This window comes from Ranitomeya variabilis, chromosome 7 (assembly GCF_051348905.1).
Source record: "Ranitomeya variabilis isolate aRanVar5 chromosome 7, aRanVar5.hap1, whole genome shotgun sequence".
Lineage (NCBI taxonomy): Eukaryota > Metazoa > Chordata > Amphibia > Anura > Dendrobatidae > Ranitomeya > Ranitomeya variabilis.
The window spans coordinates 213,078,691-213,103,114 of record NC_135238.1 but is presented as its reverse complement, the minus strand read 5'-3'; the positions used below and the strand labels follow the sequence as shown (position 1 = coordinate 213,103,114).

At 40.7% G+C, this 24,424-nt stretch overlaps 1 protein-coding gene across 2 annotated transcripts in view; it reads right to left on the bottom strand.

Moving 5' to 3' along the window:
• LOC143784512 (dipeptidyl peptidase 4-like) overlaps positions 1-24,424 on the bottom strand; it is a 97,610-nt gene that overhangs the window by 23,997 nt on the left and 49,189 nt on the right. For both annotated transcript variants that reach the window (XM_077272832.1, XM_077272833.1), the window contains exons 4-11: positions 17,152-17,247; positions 14,035-14,129; positions 13,880-13,954; positions 11,614-11,666; positions 8,756-8,828; positions 7,165-7,285; positions 5,367-5,527; positions 769-872 (exon numbers count right to left, since the gene is read on the bottom strand). In XM_077272832.1, the coding sequence (XP_077128947.1) occupies positions 769-872; positions 5,367-5,527; positions 7,165-7,285; positions 8,756-8,828; positions 11,614-11,666; positions 13,880-13,954; positions 14,035-14,129; positions 17,152-17,247 (778 nt within the window). The remainder of the gene's footprint in view (positions 1-768; positions 873-5,366; positions 5,528-7,164; positions 7,286-8,755; positions 8,829-11,613; positions 11,667-13,879; positions 13,955-14,034; positions 14,130-17,151; positions 17,248-24,424) is intronic.

The following is a 24,424-nucleotide window of genomic DNA, read 5'->3' as shown; positions in this document are numbered from 1 at the left end:
GATGGGATTATAGCTTCGAAACACGTGGATCCGTTGGATTTGTTTCATTGAATTTCCAGACATATGCCTTCAATTTTTTTTTATTTGTCCAGCAGGAATTTGATATCCATGGCCTGCTTTAATGCAACTCGTAAAAAGACAAATTAAAGAGAGAATTTCTTAATTTTAGGAACGACTTGCATTCCCCATAAAACAACATTTCTCAGAAGTATGTCTGATATTGTTGCAATTTTATTCCTCATTGAATTTTTATAAATAAGAAGAATACAAGTATTTATTTACTTAAAAAAAAGAAGTGACAGAAGAACTGATGGGTGCTCTTCATACATCATTTTCTTCAAGGGGTTGTCTACTATGAGGACAACCCTGTCTTAATTAATTAATTAATTTGTAACAGCGCCCCATGTAAAATAAAAACACCTTCAAAAACTGCACAGTTCCAGCAACGTTAGTCCTGTGTATTCCAGCGCTTACATGACACTGTTACGTCAAGTGAGCGCTGCAGCCAATCAGTGGCTATTGATGGGCTGCAGCGCTCACTTGACCCAACAATATCACATAAGTGCCGGTATTCACAGCACCGGTATTGCTGTAATGGTGCCGTTCTGGAAGGTGAGCATATGGTGTTTTTATTTTACATGCTGCATTTAACAAAGGCTTTTCCAAGCGGTGGACAACCCCTTTAAGATCCCAAAAAAGTGACATCACTGTGACTACAGTTGTGTGTTATTATAATAATCAGGTAAATGATAATAATCACTTTCTTACCCATTTCTTATGTCATCCGGTGCTAAAATTTCCACGAATGACACATTGTTAAGAGATTCTATATTTGCAACATACAGCCGCACCGTGGGGTTTTTGGTTCCTGCCTTAAATGCAAAAAAATATGGAATCAGTATAATAATATGGAACAGGTTTAATATATAGGGAGAATAATCAGATCAGTAATATAACGACAGACAGTTTATGGTGAATGCAGCTGATGTCTTCATGGCAGAACTATGGGCTGTAGACATGTATCGCTTATAATCATAAATATATATCATGGTTTCCCAATGTGTCTGTAAAAAGCATGGTCTGTCCGTCTTTTTTTGATAAGTAGCGATGAGCGAACGTGCTTGGATAACGTGTTATCTGAGCATGCTCCTGTGTTATCTGAGTATCCTGGGCAGCTGCTTGTGTTCGGGCTATCTACCGCCACAAAACATGCAGCTGCAGGGACTCGAATATATTATCCGACCACGCCCAGGATACTTGGATATCACGTTATCTGAGCACCTTCGCTCATCACTAGTGGAAAGATCTCTAGAAAAATTGAAAAGTTAAGTAGTCAACCCTGTGTGTAGGTCCCCTCTATGCCTCCACAACAGCTCTGACCCACCATGGTGTGGGCTCCCCATGACCTCTAATGATGACTTGTGGTATCCAGCACCAAGATCTTAGCAGCACATCCTTTAACTCCTGTATGGTGAAAGTTGCGAATCCCACACATGCTCGATTAGATTGAAATCTGGGGAGTTCGGATGCTAAGTTTATCACTTTGTGTGAATCACTTTGTATATCATCTCATGTTCCTCAAAGCGTTCCTGAACAATATTAGGTCGGGTGACAGTGGCATTATCCTTCTAAAAGTGGCTGCAGTCAACCATTGCGTGGGCTTAGTCTGTACGATATTTTGGATGGAGTTACATGTCACTTCCACGTGAATGCCAGGAATAAGGAGTATCCCAGCAGAACATTGCCTCTTCTGGCTTGTCTTCTCCCCTAGTATCATCTCTTTTCCAGGTAAGTAATGAAAACTTCACCTTCTATCTAAATGTTGCGGAAAATAAGAAGGATGGGCGGCACGGTGGCGCAGTGGTTAGCACAGCAGCCTTGCAGCACTGGAGTCCTGGGCTCCAAACCCACCTTGGACAACATCTGCAAGGAGTTTGTATGTTCTCTCAGTGTTTGTGTGGGTTTCCTCCCACATTCCAAAGACATACTAATAGGGAATTTAGATTGTGAGCCCCATCGGGGACAGCGATGATAATGTGTGCAAACTGTAAAGCGCAGCGTAATATGTTAGCGCTATATAAAAATAAAGATTATTATTATTATTATTATTAAGGATCAAACCAGTTCCCTTCTTCCATTGCTTCATGGTCTACTTCTGATGTTCACATGTATATTGTTGGACAATAAGTTGGAGACTTGGGGTCATCATTGGCACCTTGATCAGTCTGAATAGCCCAGTGAACATCGAGCTGTGATGTTGGAGCGCCCCCAGACGCAGGGCAATGGGGCACTCGGTACCGGGTCCCTTCTGTCTCGGTTCTGGGGGTGTCACGGTGGCCCGACCCGGTCCGTGGCCCTGCTAAGGGGCGTCCAATTAAAGAAGTGGGTGAAAGTTTGTCAAGTGTTCGTGACGCCACCTGTGGTGTTCGGTCAGGGTGACCGACGCTGCTGGGGGTCCGCTGGGGTGATGGAATGGCAGCGAGATGGTATAACTTCCCACAGGTGAAGTATGTCCCCAGGGCTTCCCTTGATGTGTAGATGGTGATGGTGTAGGTCGCAGTAAATGACGAGGACACGGGGTTGCAGTCTCTTTACCTTTTACTGTAGACTTCGGTATCCACAATCCAGAGCACTGCTAACAGGGCTGGCTGAGACCGGCCGGTCCGAAGGCACATCCAGAGTTCCCTTTGCAGGTGGAAATCAATAGCCTTCCTACTTGCGCCTGTGTGTTGTAGTACCTCCCTGCTGAGCACCACCGGATAGTCCTCACAACTCTTGTCTCTGTTTCTAATGTTCTCTCTCTCCGTCCCCCAGATGATATGGCTAGGACGCACCCGTATGACGGGGTAGGCCTAGAGTTATTTTATAGGGACCCTAGAGATGCCCCTCTCCCACAATTGCCTCCATTGTCTGCAAAGGTGAAAAGGTGAGACAGCCAACCTAGAGTTAACTGCCCTGCCGTGGTTGGAGTAGTGCGTAGAGCCAGTACTCCCTCGGTGTTCCGGCCACCGGCAAAGCACCTCAGAAGGATGTTGCCACGATCTTAGGGCACGACTCCTCCCGGTATTATCTCCATTGTTGCTGTGATCTCGTTTCTCACTTCTCCACAATATACTTCGCTTCGTGTCCTTTCTTAAGATGCCGCCACAATGAGGTGCAGGCGCGGCTCTGTAACGATCTGTCTCTTGCTAGGCCTCTGTCAGGATCCCACCCCTGACAGGGACCCCCCTGGATCTTCCCAGCAACCCTCTCTCACTAGATGTCGCCTGGGCAAGACCCAGTCAGCTTCTCTTCTAACTTTCTATCCAGCCCCCAGTTTTACCAGATTGTGAGGAGGGGCCTAATACATAAAACCATTTGCTCCCCCTGGTGGCCGGAGTGTGAAGTGTAATGTGTGGCTGTGATATCTGGTCAGGTGAACTCCTTTAGTGCCATCAGACGAACCATCACTCCCGTTAGTGGCAGAGCGACAATACTGTACGACCAGGACTCTGGGGTGCTGCACTGTTCCTTGGGTTCTGACACCTTTCTTTTATTGCCAGCAGTTACTTTTTTACCACTTTTTGCTACAGTAGCTTTTTATAGGATGGGACCAGATAGGTTAACCTTTACTCTCCATCACATTCACCGATTGTCCTTTCTTGGACCACTTCTGATAGGTAGTAACTAAAGTTGGTGCGAATCGAAACAACAACCTGGTCGATCGGCCATGACAGTAAACTATGGCCGATGGACAGAAGCCCTGAAAACATCCACGGCTCATCAGGTAAAAGTGGTTCTCAGGGCTCCCATCCAGTGGCCACAGATTACTGTCATGGCCGATGGACCAGGTCCTGTGAATCAATTCGCAACAACTTTGGTACTATCCACTGTAAAACCAGGGTTACCAACTTGACTTGATTTATTTTTCTGGACAGGTTATCAAAAGATCACGGACAGACAATATTTTTTATGGACCCATTGGAAAACCATCATAAATCATTAGGATATAAGTCATCCATGTCTACGGCACATAATTCTGATATGAAGACATCAGCTGCATTGACTGCAGACTGTGAAATGATGATAGTTACCATCACAATAATCTAAATATGTTTCTTTAGCTTCAAAAAAATTAAGGACGCCTTCATTTTTTTTCAATGGACAGGGCAAAAAAAGTGTCTTATTCTTCGAAACTGAGCTGGAATTGCTGGACGGTTGGCCACTCTGGCGACAACTCCTGCCAATTTCCAGACACTCCCTCACAATTAGGCTTTTGGCAAAAGTTATCAACGTTTGATTATTTTGTCTGCTTTTAGTGTATTTAACACAAGAGTCAACTCTTGCTTTCCAGTATTATAATATCACAAGATACTCAATATTAATGGCTTTACCCATCAGTGGTTATGATGTTATATCATGAGTGACAATGTCTAAATGTCTGAGAGCAATTCACGAGCTTCCTTTCTACAGAATAGGACACCATATGGTCCATTTTTTTCCTACAGAGGATTCCGAGTAGTGATGTACAATGCCCATTTGCTTCTTGATTCATTATACAGATGCTTTAAACATATGCCTGACATTTTATCACCTCCACAAGAGAATGGGGGATGTGTGACAACATTCCTTTGGCACATGAACCTGACTTGGCATCAAATGTGCAATGGTTGTTTCCTGGCTACGCGGATGATACCTACATAATTGTGGCGTACATAACTCAGACATTCGGGTGGAAATATTTTAAGTCGTCAAAACTATCACAAAAGACGTGGTATTAAGTAATGAACGTTAGACGTACTTTTCAATCACAGTTGCTTCCGGCACCAAAGGAAAATCAGCACAGATAAGTCCAACACATTACAGTCTATAACAAAAGCTTTAGTAAAAAGCATTGGTTAAGGGCATATGTTGTTCCAGAGGAAGGAGGAGGCAATAGGACCATCATAATTTGGCTTGGTGAAAGCACTATTTGCTGCGACAGTAGATCCTCTTCCTTGCAAGCAGCACAAGGACTTCCCAAGCCCCCGTCACTCCAGCTCTATTCTCCTCCCAACACAGCCTCCTCCACCTGCTTGTCTGACAGTTTCTTTTCTTGAAGTCACGCAGAATAGAAGCTGTCAGTCAACCAGGAGGAGTTAGCTCTGGACAGGGAATAGAGCTGGAGTGACAGAGGTTTTGGAAGAGCTTCCACATGCCGAAAGCTTTTCAGCCGTAAAGGCTGATTTCTCAGTAACGGTGGAATGGACAGGCCATGTAGAGGTATTGCTGGACTTGTCTTTGAAAAAGCTATATACGAATAGTTTGTGGAGGGGGAGTGGGGAAGAATCTTGATGACAGGTTCCCTTTAAGTGTCAGGTAACATTATTATAATTCAGATAACTGACCTTTGGATACGGGATATGAATTGTCTGCGGATACTGTTCGGATTCATCTCCATAAAATGTATATTCTATAATTGGAACTTCTGTGTCATTAAATTCAGCATAGGTCAGGAATTGACCACCCGGTGACCACCATATAGCATTATTTGTTGAAAACATTTCCTCTTAAAAAAAATAAATAAAATAAAATAAAAATAGTAATAAAAATACATTACTTTTAAATACAAAATGGGCAAATAATAAAATTTTATAGACAAAGAGTGGCTGAGTAAATTTATAATACAGTCAGTAATAATGTTAGATAATAGAAAACGGGCAGGAACTGAGCCCGAATCTTTGCCGGTAGAAGATGGCTTTGTTATTTTGCCATCATCTGCCTTTAACAGCTGTGTGTGGAAAGAATCTTTACCAGCTGCTGTTAATCCTTTAAATGCCGCTGTTAATCTCTGGGGCGCCATGTTGTAATCGCTCATTAGTACCCTGTAACCTAATTACCATGATGGCAGGGGATCTGATGAAGACCCCCGTGTCTGTCATGATGGTACTCCTTTGAAAGCAAGCTTCTGGCTGGTGTTCATAGGATACCATCATTTTTGCTATACATGTACAGCTATATGTGCTTTATATACCCCAAGCAATCAGAAGATCGCAGGTTCAAGTTCCTCTAAAGGACTAATAAAAACAGTGTAAACTAAAAAAAAGTTATAAAAAATATGAAATGAGTGTGGCAAAATTCAAAAAAAAAGTGCAATTCCGAAATTGTTGTTATTTTTTTTTATTAAAAAGGTTCACTATACAGTAGAAAAAATCTGGAATTATGATTGCTCAGGTCAATACCAAACCTGCATAGTTGTGTTTTTTTATGTAAGTGGGGATTAAGTATTTGTATATTCGCGGAAAAAAATTTGCTTGTGCTACCATTTTTTTCGAGACCGCTGTAATGTTTTAATGTTTTCCAGAACATCATATGATAAAATGAATGGTGTAATTCAAAAGTACAAAAAACAAATTTTTTTTTTTTTTTTTCACTTGAAAAAGACACCGATACAGCATGGAAACGTGTTGTTGTGAATAAAAAGCATTTTGCTCATCATCATTTCTGACGAATTTCACTCCAGCAGCGCAGCCCACCTACTTGGTCATCCAACTGTGTCCCACCTTACGTGTTCATCCAACTGGGTCCAATATCTCCTGGAGGATTTATCCACCAGCCATGGAACAGCAGCTATTTTTCTTCATGCCTACATAGGAGTTGTGCCTGTCGGAACTCCATCGAGTGCGCGTAACCAGCATTCTCCTACTCTCCCTCCTTCGTGTATCCCCCTACTTCGCCCTCTGTTTCCTTCTTCTAGATTTACACATTCCAAAGTACAACTCATCTCGCAAAAAAACAAGTCCTCAGACGGCTTTGTCGATGGCAAAATAGAAATTGTTCTAGCTCTTGGAAGAAGGGGTGAAAAAAATGAAAATGCAAAAATGGAAAAATTGCCATTTCGGGAAAGGGTTAAGGGAGTAATTTGCTGGGAAATTTTTTTTGTAGATTTTTTTTTGACATTTTCTTTGTTTAGTTTTCCTTTAGAATGTTCATCCTTTTGTGAATGGAATGAAGATTTCGTGTCCTCGGCTAAAAATGTCTTTTTTGTTTTCAGCCTACGGATCTGTGGTTACTTGTTGGGTTTGCCTTTCACCTCCATTTCACGCTGGCAGTATAATTACATGTTCCTCACCGCAAGATCTCTATATATAAATAAGACAATTTCCGAGCAGAAGGTCAGCGCCCGACCAAATTACAGATTCCTACCTTCATACACCCAATCTGGTATTCCATTTAGGATTTTATTTTCTTCACCATTATGAGTAATTCTAACGCTTGACTCCTCTGGAGAATTTCTGGCATAAATGTTGTTTTCCCAGACATATACCTGTTAGGAAAATAAAGTAGTACATAAAACAGAAAAACACAATACCACATACTATATTATTTTAAAATAAGAAAGCATCAGAATTTGGTGAGTTAGATCCTCTCCTATGAGGCATTAATGAGATTGGGATGAGTCATAAATGTCTAAAATGGAAATATCCATTTAAAAAGTTTGAATCTCTGTATTATTTGCCGACTAAAATACTCATCTTCGACAGTACTGCAGTTGTACAACACATTACGGTCTGGAGGCCAATATTTTATGGCTTTTTTTTTACATTTTCCCTATTGCTGAGCTGTGACATTCTCTCGTGAGTCAAATTCACTCTTAAATGGCTGCTGAATTCCCTGCCTCAGCTTTTATACACTCTCTCATAGTCCCTGCTGATGTGATAGCTGCATTATGACAAAATCCTTGAGGTTGGACCTGAGGTCTCTTGTTGATGTAATAATCTACAATGTGTAAAGTGGCATTGGGGATTTTTGGGAGCAATTTGCGAGAATTGAATTGTAAATTGTTTGATATTACCAGGACCTGCAAATTTTAGTTAATATTATTTAAAAAAAACAAACAAAACTTTAGGATTGGTAAAATCGAGACAGTTTCCCTGCCCTCATGGTAGCGGTCAGGACAATGGCGACGCTACACCCACATGTAAGGATCACCTCACTCTTGTTTGCAAATTTGCAGCCAACACATTGTTCATACATTTGAATGGAAAGTTGGCTGCATTGTGCACACAGTCTCATCTCCATGCAATAAAAATGGAGAATGCAGTGGGGTGAAATCGGGGGATCCCAGATCCACTTGATCAATGAGGATCTCAAAGTAGCATTATGGAAGTTTGGGCGGTACATATTCATACTGTGGCAGTTGGCCTGTCCGTATACAGTGTATTAGGTGTACTGTGCTCAGCGGCCCACCAGAAGATACACCGATTACCCGGTGGGCCAGTCCGAGTCTGCAGGGAATACTGTGAACAATATGATGGGATGGGTATGCAATGTTTTCAGTTTTTATTCTGAGAGGACAGAGACTTTGATTCCAGCTATGTCACTTACTGCCCAGACTGCTGTAGTTTTGGTAAAATGTTTTATCACCAGTAGATTATCACTAGTGAGCTAGTAAACCTGCTTCCATGTAGTCTCTCGTATTCATGAGCTTTATATAACTCTGCCCCGACCACTGATTGGCAACTTTCTGCCTATGCACTGAGTATACAGAAAGCTCCCAATCAGTGGTGTGGGCGGGGTTATGCAGAGCACTGCTAGATCTTCAGGACACAAAACAAGTGTGTCATCAAAACTGCAGCAAGCAGCCTAGTAAGTGATACAATGCGGGAATCAGTGTCTCTGCTCTTAGGCTGATTAGTGGACACAGATTCCTGTTAAGCATTCCCATTCCAAGTCACATATTAGCATTGCTGCTCATTAGCGGTGGTTTTGTGTGTGGTAGGGTCAAAGGACTTACCAGTTTATGTTCAGCAGGAGACCATGAAATATACTGAATCCTGTGAGGTAGTTCATGTACAGTTACATACTGTCTAAGAAAAAAAAGGAAGAAAAAAACATGCAGAGGGTGACACAGTATCAGGGTGATAGAAAGCACTAAAATACGGAAAATACCAACATCATAAACCAGGTCCACAGAGGTAATGGTTCGGATGAGTTCCCCTCCGGGCACTGAGCACGATTAGCACTTTATGGCCCCTTGTTTGTGTCTTTATGACAACTCATTATGTGTATTATAATTGTAAATTTTATTGTAAATGATTGTAAAAAATGTAGGATAGACGGACTTCTCATCATTAACCTATGCACATACCATAAAGGGGCACACTCTGTTACCTGGCAGGCCTGGAGAAGCCTCTTTGTTTTTTTGGTAATTTACGGTAATTATTCAGCTATATATGATCCTCTGATGGACCAAGGTTTTGACATTTGCAGTCACCACTGGGATCATGGCGTTAAAGGGGTATTCCAAAGCTATGCTACACATATCGGATAGTTGTAGGTCTTCAAAAAAGAGGATTCTTGACCCCAGACCTACCCGGCGAGATGTTCGCTGGTAGGAAATGAATGGAGAGGTGGCTGCATATATGCAATGGTTACATCTATACACTTCTATAGGAATCACAGACACAGCTGAGCTTGGCTAACTCCCATTGAAGTGAATGGAGGGAGTTCCACACATGCATGGCCATCTCTCTCTTCCTTTTCCTAGAGTTGTGTGATGGGAATCAGGAACCTGCACCTTTCAGTGTTTTATGGCATATCCTATATATGGACACCAAAAAGAAGAAACCTTCACTAAAAGACCAGGAAATTATGAAATATACTAAAGTTTATTGAAGACAAACATACATAGGTATAAAAACATGATAATGGCCACCAGTGCAGAAAGAATGGTGGGGCGACACGGGTCCAAGCTCAGTAACAGTGTATATAATATAATGTAAATAATATAAAATAAATACTATTGTTGCACAGCCCAGGGTACATAATAAATCATACGATGAGAGAACTGTAAACAGGACACATAATAGGAAGTAATAAAGTGCGACTGTGCAGTAGTGCAAATGCTATGTGCTGCTAATCAAATACTATGTTCTGCTAATCTGCATTAGTGCAGTGTAATACGCATATTGGGCTAAAGAGCACCACAACCTAGGCTGGAGGATGTAACACAACAACAAATTCAGAATATATACACTTTAGGCATAGGTAAACAGACAATATGTAAGTATAGTTACCACAAGGATAGACCCGGGGACCCACCACACCCGACGCGCGTTTCGCACGGAAATGCTTCGTCCATATATATATCCTATATATGTCTGAAACCAGGATATCCCTTTAAAGCGGACCTTTCACAATACAAACTGCAGATAATATTAAGTAGATCTCTCAGACCTGATGAGGCTGCTGTATTTCCTTTGAAATCCATGTCAGAATGGCTGCATAATCCGTTATGAAAGTTTAATACAATCTCCACCTGATTCACAGCGCCTCAGTGTCCCTCCTCCCTGCTGCTATATCTCACACTGCTCAGGATAAGCTGCAGCTGTCACACAGGCTGGCTGGGTGAAGATTGAATACAATTGGACTCAGCAGCTCTCTCACAATACAGCTGAACTCATAACATGTTCATTTTAATATCAGGACTATAAAGCCTTTCTGACATGGATTTTCAAAGTATATACACTAGTGTCATCTTATTATCTATACAGTTTGAAGTGTGAACTATGGTCACAGATTCACTGTAAGGAGAAGAACGTTCCACTCAAGCATAAAATAAGAAGAATACTGATCACCGCATACCACATTAGGCTAATCATCACATTGGCTCAATACTCCCCCATCCCGCCCCGACTGTTTCATTTCCCATTACACTGTAGATCATAATCCAGTGACGGCAGGTTCCTCTCCCCCCTCTGTACCAGCTGCCATTACATTGTTTATTCTAATTTATATATGTACTGTATTTCTGCATACCTATTATTAAGACCAGCAGGTGAAACACCAGTCTTAATGTAATAAAGAAATAATAATAATTAATAAATCCTATATATCCTACACAAGTTATCTTTAAGGATTTTTCCATGATTTTGCTTAATATGCGCGATATGGTAGTGATTGCTGTTATAAACAAAGAAAAGAACGTTACATACTCCCTGAATCCTCCTCCACTACAACATTGTCATTTCAGATGTGATGTTATTCCATCCATCATGACTGATGCAGCCAATTACTGTCCTTAAAGGGAATCTGTCAGCAGGTTTTTAGTATGTAATGTGAGAGCAGCATGATGTATAGCAATATACTCTGATTCCAGCAATGTATCACTTATTGGGCTACTTAGTGCAGTTTTGATAGAATGCCGGTTTTCTCTGCTGTAGATGGAGCAGTGCTATGAATGCTGAGCTCTGCATAACCCCGCCCACACCACTCATTGGCTGCTTCCTTTGTACATTGTCAGAAAGCTGCCAATCAGTGATGGGGGTGGGGTTTGAACTGATTAGATGGAGTGCTGTGCACGTGACACTTAGTCAAGCAGTGATAATCTCTTGCTGATAAAACACTGACTGTATTAAAACTATACTAAGAAGTACAGTAAGTGATGCATCCCTGGAATCAGGATCTCTTGCCCTACATTATGCTGCTCTCTGATTAAATAGCAAAATCCTGCTGACAGGTTCCCTTTTAACATCGAAGTTAGTATGTCTGACATATGATCAATGAGGTCAGTGGCTAGCTGCAGCTAAGGCAGATTTTGGATGAAGAAACCCCTTTAACCCTATTTGACCCTGGAATATTGACGTTACTTACTTTGTTTCAACATTCATGATTCGATAAGACGCTGTGTATGAATGCCTCCAAACCTGGAAAACATGAAAATATTTCCAATGATGTCCATGTCTAACCAAAGCATCGTATACCTGGCGGTTTCTCCACTTGAGGTCATTGTCTTCCATACTTATATGAACACAATATGGCGGACTCTTAAGTTCTGTAGTATAGATTTAGCCTCTGGACCAGATCACCGTAAATCCCAATGGTCACTTAGTACCATTCAGGATCCATGTGTCATGGCTGTAATATGTAAAATGACTCCGGCACACTTTAAATAATGAATTTTCAAGATTTCACAGTTTATTTTCCATTGTGGTAAGAAAAGGGGTTTCAAAAAATACATATATCTTCAGTACACTTGATTTGGACACATACAATTCTTTTCTCAACGTTTCGGCTTAAAACGCCTTTTTCAAGAGATTAAATGTCCTTTTATAGGTATGAAGAGCGTGGCACGGAAACCCACTTGAATGGCAATGTCTCATATAGATATGGTGTCCGTAATGGAGGACCGGGGAACGGGGACGTGCCTTCCTCAAGGTCTCAGCTCCCCGGTCCTCCATTACGGACACCATATCTATATGAGACATTGCCATTCAAGTGGGTTTCCGTGCCACGCTCTTCATACCTATAAAAGGACATTTAATCTCTTGAAAAAGGCGTTTTAAGCCGAAACGTTGAGAAAAGAATTGTATGTGTCCAAATCAAGTGTACTGAAGATATATGTATTTTTTGAAACCCCTTTTCTTACCACAATGGAAAATAAACTGTGAAATCTTGAAAATTCATTATTTAAAGTGTGCCGGAGTCATTTTTCATATATTCCTATTTTTCTCCTGAGCACCTTGACTCATTATAGTGAGCACCTTCTGCATCGTGATATATTTTATGGCTGTAATATGGACCCGAAAATGTTATCCTATTACTTTCTGCAGTGTTGATCCACGGAAAAAAAAATAAAAAATCCCAAATTGTATAGTGCCATCAGAAAATGAAATGTTTCCATTTAGTTTGTATATATAGTTGTAGATTAATTATGTCTTTATATTTTTATATTACGATTTACGGTATATATATATAAAAAAAAATATCCTAAAATCTTAAAATGTGTCATGTGGCCGCTAAGCCGAGTATTAAGCTGACATTTCTTGATGTTCAATAAACATCACATTATGCTAACAGTACGGAATCTTCCATAATGTGATGGTCACAGCTCACCTCCTCCGCCTCTCTGCATAATGATCTCTGCACGGATCACAAAGCATGCCTCGAAAACTCTCCCAAAAAAGAGCCAGAGCCTATCTATTGCTGCCTATGGTCCTTGTGCTTGATGTAAAACCTATTTTTAAATGCTATTGACAGAAGCTCAAGCAAGATTGCTGAAATCATGCACAGAAAATACAGGGAGGGCCTTTTATATGTATACACCTAAATAAAATGGGAATGGTGGGTGATATCAACTTCCTGTTTGTGGCACGTTAGTATATGGGAGGGGGAAAACTTTTCAAGATGGGTGGTGACCATGGCGGCCATTTTGAAGTCAGCCATTTTGGATCCAACTTTATTTTTTCCAATGGGAAGAGGGTCATGTGACATCAAACTTATTGAGAATTTCACAAGAAAAACAATGGTGTGCTTGGTTACAAGATACAAGAGGTGCAGCATCTGAAACAACAGATATTGGAAGCCTGTGCTAACATTTCTTCCGCGGTGTTGCTATCAGTGTGTCAAGAGTGGGAGAAGAGGACAACACAATGGGCAGCACTTTGAACACATTTTATAAGTGGTCATACACTTGTAAATAACTCATGAAAGAATAAAGTTACTCTGAAACCAAGCACACCATTGTTTTTCTTGTGAAATTCTCAATAAGTTTGATGTCACATGACCCTCTTCCCATTGGAAAAAATAAAGTTGGATCCAAAATGGCCGACTTCAAAATGGCCGCCATGGTCTCCACCCATCTTGAAAAGTTTTCCCCCTCCCGTAAACTAATGTGCCACAAACAGGAAGTTGATATCACCAACCATTCCCATTTTAGTTAGGTGTATCCACAGAAAAGCCCCACCCTGTAGAATAAAAATCTGAAAATATTAAAGATTAAAAAAAATAAAATAAGTATTTCTAGCTGGATTTAATTCATAAAAAATAATATAGAAAAAAAATAGTTTACTCCTTTCAAAAATGACAAACTGTGATAACAATAATCCATAAAAATATAACAGGAGTCGGAGGCTGTTACCTTCTCATAGTTGTACTGCAGCAGCGCATATTTCCTGTCTTGTGACAGCTCGTAGAAAGATTCATTGTTTTTATCCTGCGGATACATAAAAAATGATATTAAACCACATATATGACAAGTTTACTTACATAGAGGAGGTTACAGCTGTGACATACTATTGTGGTGTTTGACAGGAGGATTGTTGTCTCTTTGGTTTCCACGTTGTATATAATCACATTATATTCCTGCGTCCGATGGAGATATTCATGACCTGAAAGGAAGCAGAAGTTACAACGCTTTGAATAAAAGGATGACATTTATTTTTTACATTTTGATCTGATCCTACGTGATACAGTAGTTATCAGGTAGGCACCTGTTTTACGACTGCATGTCGTGAGGTCAGGAGTGAGAAGAACAAGGGTTCTTGTCTACAGGTGACCAGAAAAGTTACTGATGCGGGATTATCGTCTTAGTTTAAGTGGCCTCTTAAGTCGAAGGAGTGTAAATTGTTAGGGCTGGCGGAACGCACCAAATTACTGTATAAGAGAGATGGTATAAGGTGCGTTCCCAGTCCGGGGTCCACCGTGCAGAGATGGAACCTGCTGCTGAGTAATGACGGACTATATGGCGGTACAATGTGGATACACACACGGGTTAACTTCACCCTGTGCGAAGGAAGCAAACCCTGTTGCGTCACAGGGCCGCAGTACCGCACCAAGAGCGCAAGCAAGGAGTCTCAGGACTCTATCCCAAGACACTGGATTAGAGTACGTTCAGACCACTTGCGCTTGACACCGCAACTGGGGTGTCAGAGCAACCAAAAATATAATTTAAATGCACAAGAGTGCGTGCTGTGCCGCTTTGGCGGATGCCACTAACCACCCAGACTTGGGATAGTAAAGCGCTCTAATAGCGCACGGCGCCGCACTGGCGGTCACAGCAATAGACGCTGTATCATGTGTTTAGTTCTGATGGCTCTGTCGGGCGCTAGATAGCAAACATCCACCTTACATGAGCAGTCATACACAAGGGAGGGGATGATTAATGAGCGACTTTCACACATCAACACCCACACGATTTCAAGTATACACTAGCGCATGGCCGTGCGGTCATGCGAACCTTTTATAGCTTCAGCAAGTACAGGACCTTCCCAGAATGACCAATGGGAGGCTGCCACAGAAGTTGAGCACCTTCAGGACCTTCTTAGAGGACCAATGGGATCTGCTGCAGTATCTAAGCATGTGACCCTTGGTCTCCAACGAGAGATCTTACCCTGGGCATGCTCAGCATGTGAAAAGCAGGACTTAGTCCCAGAAAGACCTGCTCGCTGCAGAACATTGCTGGCTACAAGGACAGAGCCTGGAAGGGCAGTAGTAACCAGTCATCCAGTATTAGCCTGAGCTAGATGTTGGGACCGACATCTCTGTTGAGCAGGCTCCACTGGGGCTGGAGAAGAATGGGAGACCGCAGCGGAGATGATTTGAGATTCCCCCTGTGCAGAGGTGGGAGCTCAACACCTAACAGTATATAATGCAGTACTCTCATGCTAAATTGTGAGTTGCAAGCAAGTGTAAAGTACCCCATACTCTTTAGACGGCGTTCAGCCACCAGATAGTTTTCCTGATGCACGGAGCGTTTGATGTGCCCAGTTCTAATTTGTTTTCTTTGAGAGAGTTGCTGTCAGACTTCTCTCCTGGTGGGTCAGGAGCCCATAATTGGACATGCTGGAACTTTATCTCCCCTGACATCATATGAGTCAGCAGCTCCCATGCACATTAGACTGTCAGTTTTTTTCCTTTGGCGTTCGGGTCAATCTCAAGCCATGGAGACTTGACGGATGAAGGCTCTGTAGATATATCGATCTTCTGTAAGCCTAGATAGGTCTACCAGGGCCTTCTCCTCCATTATCTTGATAGAATCAAGCCATCAGGTTGCTGGTCTTCCTCTTCACCTTGTTCCTTCTATTGTTCTGACCATGATGTCTGTCTCCAGTGATCGCTCTCTTCATATGATGTATCCAAAGTAGACAAGTCTTAGCTTGGTGATCCTTGCTTCACGTGTCATGTCTGCCTTGATTTGTTGCAAAATTGATGTGTTTGGTCTTCCTGCCATCCATGGTATTGATAGCATCCTTCTCCAGCACCACATTTCGAAGACGTCGATCCTTCTTCTGTCTTGTTTATTTCTCATCCAAGCTTCGCATCCATATGTTACTACAGAAAAAAACAGGCTATGTACGAGCTGTGCCTTCATCGCTAGTGAAATGTTCCTCAATTGACCTTGTCCAGTGACTTCACTGTTGGTTTACCTATTGCTAGTCTAGACTGTCAGGTAACCAGTTGATATTGGCGGTTTCGGTCAACATTTTTCTAATGTGTATTGGAGTCTTTACTTTTAAAAAAGTTGTATCCCAGTTTATGGACAGAAGACATGGACTGTGTGAATTGGAACTGCTCTCTAGGTAAGTAGTCACTGGATGTAAGCTAAGGCATGAACTCTGAGTGGTGTAGTGTCAGTGGTAAATATAGAAATGGTAGAGGCTGCCTGTAAATCAAAGGCACCACTGAATTTATTATAAAAGAGGCTAGCACAACCATGCAAAATTGATGCAGTAGGCTGTGGCAGAAAGTATCCTCCTTTAGACTTATAGTGGCTGTAAAGTGGCTGCCAGACACATAGTTGATGAGAAGTATGTATCATAGAGGTGGTTGTCATCTGTGATGTAAACCTGGATATTGCTCTAGTGCACATACTACTAAGAAGCTTCTTTGGAGCATCTGGGCCAGGTTTACAGGCAGCCTGAGAGATGGGCGGGTGTGGATGCCCACATTCCCCACCCACGGGTGTGGTTCACATGTTAAAATGGAGTCTGTTGTTTGACACATGGTCTGTGTGTGAAGGAAGAATGCCTCCTGTGTGTTATCTCAATATTGAGCCAGTATACTGGATGCCATACACATACAGCCATTGTGTCTTGAACTGGCTCTAAAGAGACTTTGTCAAGAACTGTTTACTTTTGTTTTGCTTGCACAGAAAGGCCGTTTATTTTTCCTTTGCTTGTGGCATGGTTTATGAAGCACCAATAAACCAGCCTGGACATTTAAATGGAAACGCTTTTTGCATTACCTCACGACGCACCCAAGTGAGTAGCAATCTCACATGGCCCAAAATGTTTTGAGCAAGAGCCATCAGCTATATTTATATATTATAGTGATTGCATCTTTGTGAGCCAAAAGAAATATTGTTCGTTTGCAGCAATATATTTTGCGATCATGAAAAAGTAAAATATTTACCAGAAATCCACTGCAGGCCATAGGATCTATATCTTAATCGATCACCGAAGTAGTCATCTAATGTGTATGTGGGTCGAGGGTCTGGCACTTCTTCTTCTGGAAACAGAGAACAGAAAAATATGTTCAACTTTATTTTCCAAACCATCATAAACTATAAAAAATAATTATAGTTAAATGTCCATAGATATGACACTATATTACTTTATTTAATTTCTACAGATATCAGTGATGTACGGGCTTATATTTCCATGATGTAAACGATCACATCATGAGTTTAATGAAAATATTGAATATTATTTTTTCTTGCTGCAGACACTAGATGGCATTACTCCGACAGAACACAAAGCCATCCGGCAACAGTTCATGGTGGAAAAACTGCAAAGAGAGAGAACACATCTCAGCATTACCAGAAGTTTCTTAGGGTAAGATCTCAATCAGACGTCAATATTTTTTCTTGTAAGTGAAACAAATGGATCAATTTCAATCAGCGCCTTGGATCAGATTTTGGCCACCTTGTCAATTTTTGTCATCAGAGATTCGTCTTTTTTTTTTCTCATATGAAAAAAAAAAATGTCTGATGGAGATTTTTCAAGCATCTCCTATCAAACACTCGGTGAAGAAAGGACGGCACAACTACAGTCATTGAATAATCAGGGCCTCACATGGCTCCATCGAGAGAGAAATAAAAATGCTATGGTACTCGGAAAATGGTGATACAAACCAATTTTTTTTTTTTTTTTTTAAAAGTCTGAATTTTTTGCACTTAATTTATATATAATCTATTAAACTTTAGTATTGCCATATTTCTACTGACCTCAAAAATCATGTTTTTAGGTCATTTTTTACAATAAATACCATAACAAATAAATACCATAAAAATAACCCCAAAACATTGGCAGAATTACATTTTTTTTACTATTTTATTCTACTTGGAATTTTTGTTTCTGTTTTTTTTTTTTCAGTATATTTTATGGTAATATGGTGTGATTTCAAAACTACAACTTGTCCTTAAAAAAGCAACAAAAAAAACAAGCCCTGAAATGGTTATGTCAATGGAAAAATAAAATAAGTTATGGTTCCTGGAAGAAGGGGAAGGAAAATTGTAAACTTCAAAACAAAAACTGGTTCAAGGGGTTAATATTAGATGCCCTTCTAATAGGTATAACAAGAAGTGATAAAAATATATAGAAATGTTAGAGATTTTCTTTATATACCACACCAAAAAAAATCCCGAGAAAGTCCTCTGAGAAGATCGAAGAAGATCGAAGCCATCATATTTTCGTAGCATTTTACGTTAATAAACAGTAAAAAAAAAAGTCATAACCACAAACAAAACATGAAATTGAGACTTTAAAAGCAATTAACTCAGAGTAGAATATTCAGTTTATCCGTGGCATCTTCAGGGGTGCACAACTTGTGTTGTATAAGCTGACACTGCCGTTGGACACAATCCAACTTTTTCGAAAAAGTTATAAAGTTGGAAAGTTGTTAATAATACCATATGCTTCTTAGCTGTTCTTCAACTCACATGCCCGGTAAAAACAGATGAATGTCCCTCTGTTCCACAAGTCCATATATTTTCCTAAGATGCTATGAGATTGTGTGTAAGTGTGACACATGCAAGGGGTGGAATCATGATTAAATGACTAAATTAAATCTTTCTTAATTATTAACAGGTTGTAATATATATTTTGTTATTGTTTTTAATTCTGCATTTCTGAAAAAAACCCTGTATTTTTCTAATCTAAACTGTTCCCTTTAAAACCACAGTTAGAAAGGGATTTAAGTAATGCAAATAAAAAAGGTGCAATACTAATAATAATGATAATAAATGAAACACAAACAATAAAAATGTACTAATAGATAGCGGCATATGTAGAAGGGATCGCAAAGTAAAAAATCGATACCCAATGTTATTTCACCTTAACTTTTATTGAACAATAGGAAAAGAGAAAAATGATTTGGGCACAAGTCACACCACTTGGATCATGACTCGGGATGGGGTGGTTCTGGCTCTGTCCTGGTCAGGTCAGGGTTAAGTCTGTCCGCCTCTCTTTGGTTCTGGGGCAGATATTTAATGCTGGTTCCTGGGTCCAGTGTTGATGATACTTCCGTCTACTTGGTTAGAGGTCACTGACCCAGGTTACTCATCCGGAATCGCTGTTCCTCCGCGTGTGTGAGCTTTGCTGCGCATGACCCGGTTTGTCCCTTGACTGTTGTCCCTGTCTTTCTCCTTGGTACTGATTCATCCCTCCTCATTTTCTGACCCCTTGGCTTGCCTCTGGTTACACGTCTGTCTTGCCCCTGGTTATATCATTCCCATCTGGCTTTTGACTCTTGACTAGGTAGGCTCCCCGTCCTTGAGCGTGGTAGCTCTGCCCCATGATCACGTGACCGGCTAAGCTCAGGTCCTGTGCGCACTACGCTCCTCGGTCTCCATGCACCCTGTGTATTGGCGCGCATCCCCTTTTAGCGCCCCCCAGACTTAACCCCGGTGACACTGTCCCCATGTCACTACAACTTGAAGTAGGTGGGATGAACTCAGTCTGCGCTTATACTCTACACCATGTACAAAATAACAAGAACATAGTCTGCCTTGATGGTAAGAGTTCAGTATTTGGTCAGTATTTTACATCAGTATTTGTAAGCTAAAACCAGGAGTGGAACAATCAGAGGAAAAGTATAATAGAAACACGTCACCACTTCTGTATTTATCACCCACTCCTGGTTTAGGCTTACAAATACTGATGTAAAATAATGATCAAATACTGACCGTGTGAACGTGGCAATAATAAACTGGTCATATTATACAAGCATAACTCTCTGCGATACAAAAGTCACAACTCCAACAAGTGTTATTTTAAACCTGGTGGCATTACCATTATAGAGTTGGTAGTTGTTTTTTTATAAACATATATTCTTTGTGTTACTAAGAATCTCATGCAATTTATCTCATCAGCTCCCAACGATTGCAAAATCTTGTTGGTTTTCCAAATGACAATAGAGATAATTTATCTTGTCTAGTGCACCAATGTTCTTTTGTCACATTTTTCTCTATTTCCTATTGTTTTTTTATACAATTAGTATTGCATTTGCATCTGTTTTGTATGCTTTTATGCCTTTTCTTTAAGTTTTTGGTTTTTTTCAGGTAGAAAGGGTTGTGGTTTTCCTGGAGTAAGAGTGATCTGACATTTATCATTTTGAACCTTTTGAACTTTTAAACAAGTCCTCAAAAATTGCTACAAGCCTTTGGTTAGTGAAGAAACAAGAACAACAAGATAAACAGCATCTGTAAGATCAATAACAGCAACAATAAGAAAATCAATAGCAACAACAAGAATAACAACAAGAACATGAACAGCAGCAACATGAACAACAACCACAACAAGCATTGTGGATTGCTTTAGTAAATTTGACCCATTTTTGCACCCTCAGTGAAAAAAAGCACACCAAAAAAGTAACTTAAAAATCACTTTCATGATAAATTCCCTCCAATGAGTTATTAAATTCAAACAAAACCACCTGATGCTCAATTTTAAGATGTGACATGTAGCAAAAGTAATGCGACCATATTCCCATGGGTTTCTTTAATCTTAGTGTATTAGTTGTCCGAATTCCTAAAACATTCCAAGTTGTAGATTTCCGGTAATAAAAACCAGGGCCATCATAATGAAACAAGATAAAGATTTATACTTTCACATGTTGTGTCATTTATAGTGCAGTGCTCCAAACACTTTGTAGGATTGAAGCAAGGTCTACCCTTATTTTATAGACTTCTGCAGTCTTATTGATAATCGTGTCCCTCTAAATGTCCTTATCCGAGGTTATCCTATTCTAACTAGATCAGAGGTGTCAAGCTGCATTCCTCGAGGGCCGCCAACAGGTCATGTTTTCAGGATTTCCTTAGCATTCCACAAGGTGCTGGAATCATTCTGTGCAGGTGATTAAATTATCATCTGTGCAATACAAGGAAATCCTGAAAACATGACCTGTTGGCGGCCCTCGAGGAATGCAGTTTGACACCTCTGAACTAGATAGAATGGCATCCCTAAACCATGGTGTTTATTAAAAAAAGCTAAATCCTAAGACAATAGAAACCTCGAAGTCTTACAATTTCCCAACGGTCACATAATATCAATAAACGTTGGGTAAAATGCCAAATGTGAATTACTAAAGGTCCAATGTACTAAAAATACATAGGATTAAAGAATGAAAGAATAAGCAATCTTACGCCTTATTACTTGCCTCGCCCTGGAGCCCAAACCTGTCTCTTATTACAAATGACTCATTATTTCCAAATTCAGATATTAAGAAAATATTCAAACATCTGTTAGAAAAAATGAAAATGTCCAAGGTCAGCATGTAAGAATATGCTAATATTTTCTTTCTAAAAAAAATATGGAGAAATTTATCATCACGGCATAGAAGTTGGCATTAGTTGGCACTGCTCGGAATGCGGAGGAATGTAATCAGTTGTTATTTTCTTAAAACAAAAATCAATAATTATTTTTAACGATGTAAAATTTGAGCCAAATTCCAGATAACTGTTAGTGCCAATTAATGAAAAACATACATCTTTGCCTCAGAAAGTATATTACTCTTCACTCAATAAAAGTTTACCGCCATTCACAGTATTTGGGAACATTGCTTAGGGGCTTCCTTGATACTAATGTTCGGGAAACTAAAAGCTGTGGAAAAACCTATTGCAGTGAAGTAAAGCCTCGAGATGGCAGAAGTCTTAATACATCAGCATACCAAGATATTTTGGACAATTGTAGCTTCCAACTTCATGGGAACAGTTTGGGGAAAGCACTTTTTGCTCTCAATGACTCTAACCCTCTAATGCATAAAGCAGGGTCCATAAAGTCATGGTTGGGTGAGTTTGGTGTGAATGAACATGACCTTCCGGACCTCAACCCATCCAACAATGTTGGGATGAACTAGATCAGAGATTGTGAACACGGCCTCTCCCCAACATTGGTGTCTGACCTCACAGACATTCTTGTGGATGACGGGGCAAAAATTCCCATGTGCACAACCAAAAATCTTGTAGGAAGCCTTCCCAGAAGAGAGGTGTAATGACACAGGGACAGTTTCACCGGGGTTAAGCCTGGGGGCACTAACAGGGACGTGCACCAGTAAACATGGTGTGCGGAGTCCGACGAGCGCAGAGCGTACAGGACCTGGGCTTAGCCGGTCACGTGATCACAGGGGGGCTACCACACATGAGGACAGACAGCCGGCCGAGAACACAGAATGCAAAGGACAAAACCGATAATGTAGTCAGAGAGCAAAGCCGAAGGGAACAAGATAATCAGGGACGAGACAGACGAGTAAACAGAGGCAAGTCAAGGGGTCAAAATACCAGAAGGGACGAATCTGTACCGAGCAGAAAGACAGAGACAATAGTCAAGGCACAGACCGGGTCATACACAGCAAAACTAACACATGCAGAGGAACAACAATTACAGAGAGTAACATGGGTCAGCGACCTCAAAACGAGTACACAGAAGTATCACTGACATTGGATCCAGGAACTCCCAGCATTAAATAGCCACCCCCGAACCAAAGAGAGGTGGACAGACTTAACCCTGACCTGACCAGGATGGAGCCAGATCCCCCCCGTCCTGAGTCAAGACAAGAGGGAGATGATATAGCTGCAAAGGGTGACTAACTTCATTTTAATGCCTATGGTAGCAGAATGGGATGTCATAAAAGCTTCTGCAGATGTAATATGGAGGGGGCACAATACTTTTGTCCATATAGTATATATATGAAAAAGAAGGTGAAACCACCTGAAACCAAGACAAGATTATGTCAATCACACCCATACCCCATCTGTACCCCATCTGTCACTCTGAACTGGTATTTGTTACTGATCTATTCACTTTAGAAGTTAAAGGGTTTTTCCTACCTCAGTGGTTTATGACGAAGAGGAGCAACAACAGTGGCCGAGCACTAGCCATGCTATCATTTTGATATAATCATTGTTTTCTTTGTTGAAGGTGTAGCAGTGCTCAGAATGCTGAGCCCTGTATAACCCCGCCCACACTCCTGATTGGTAGTTTTCTGTGTTTACTATGCATTAACAGCAAATCAGTGGTGAGGGCGGGGTTACACAGAGCAGTTGACCAGGAGGCAGGAGACACCTAATCCTGTAGCGATAATCTCCTGCTTATAAAACTCTGATTTTATTGAAATAACAACACACAGCTTAATAAGCGACACATCAGTGGAATCAGGCTCTCAGTCCCTACATCATGCTGCTCTCACATGAGCAAAAACCTGCTGACAGATCCCCTGTAATAGATATTTATTAGCCAGCAATCATTAGATCTCTATTGTCTGTGATCTGCATAGAGAGGAATCCTGGGAGGATATCGTTCCTATTAATCCAGCTTTCTCCAGACAAAAAGTTAAAAGTAAAATATAAAAAAATAGTAAAAGTAAAACAAACAAAATATCTTACACTTTCCTCAAACACCCTGAAACCGCTTCCGTGGCATGGACGCACTTTACATTGATGCATGGAATAATAATGCATCCATATCACAGAATCCATGAATGGATTGTTGCCTGTCGCCAGCTTTTGACTTTCTAACCTCCTCGCAATCTCCTATTATTTCTACAATATTGTTGATACCTGTATGTTTTGCTTTCATTTAAACCCTATTCAGATCTACATTGGGCAGAAGATGAGAAACACTGACCTTAAAGGTTCCTTGGTTACCTCGACAATCCATTGATCTCAATGAAAAATGTGTAATGCTTCATTTCCCCTGTGGAGGCACTGCAGAGAAAACAAACACTTCCTGCTAAGCTCCTTCACAGATTCCAGCTGATTGCTGGATCGGGACACCTAGTTATAATCACTTCTCCATCAGGGAACCCTTCTACCACGTTGACTTTGTTCTAAATAAACAATCCTATTAAGTCTTGGCCTGACATTTGGACTAATACCATTTTTAAAAAGGTCATGTTCTCGGTCTTGTTTATTCACACATTCTAGGATTATGTGTTTCTTATTAAATGTACGGTAATATCCAAGTAATGACATCTAGTATTTAACATGAAGGAAAGTCTGCCTTGGAATTGTTTTCTTTTTCTAATCAACTTTCTCCTACAAGAGTAAATTACTGCTGCCCGCCATTTACAATCTGGGCCCAGCATAAAATATATGTATCAATGAAACTCCGCTGTGCTATACAAACTGATCAGGATGCAAGGAGGATACAATAAAGATAAGGGGCGCAGTAAAATATTTGACTCTGAC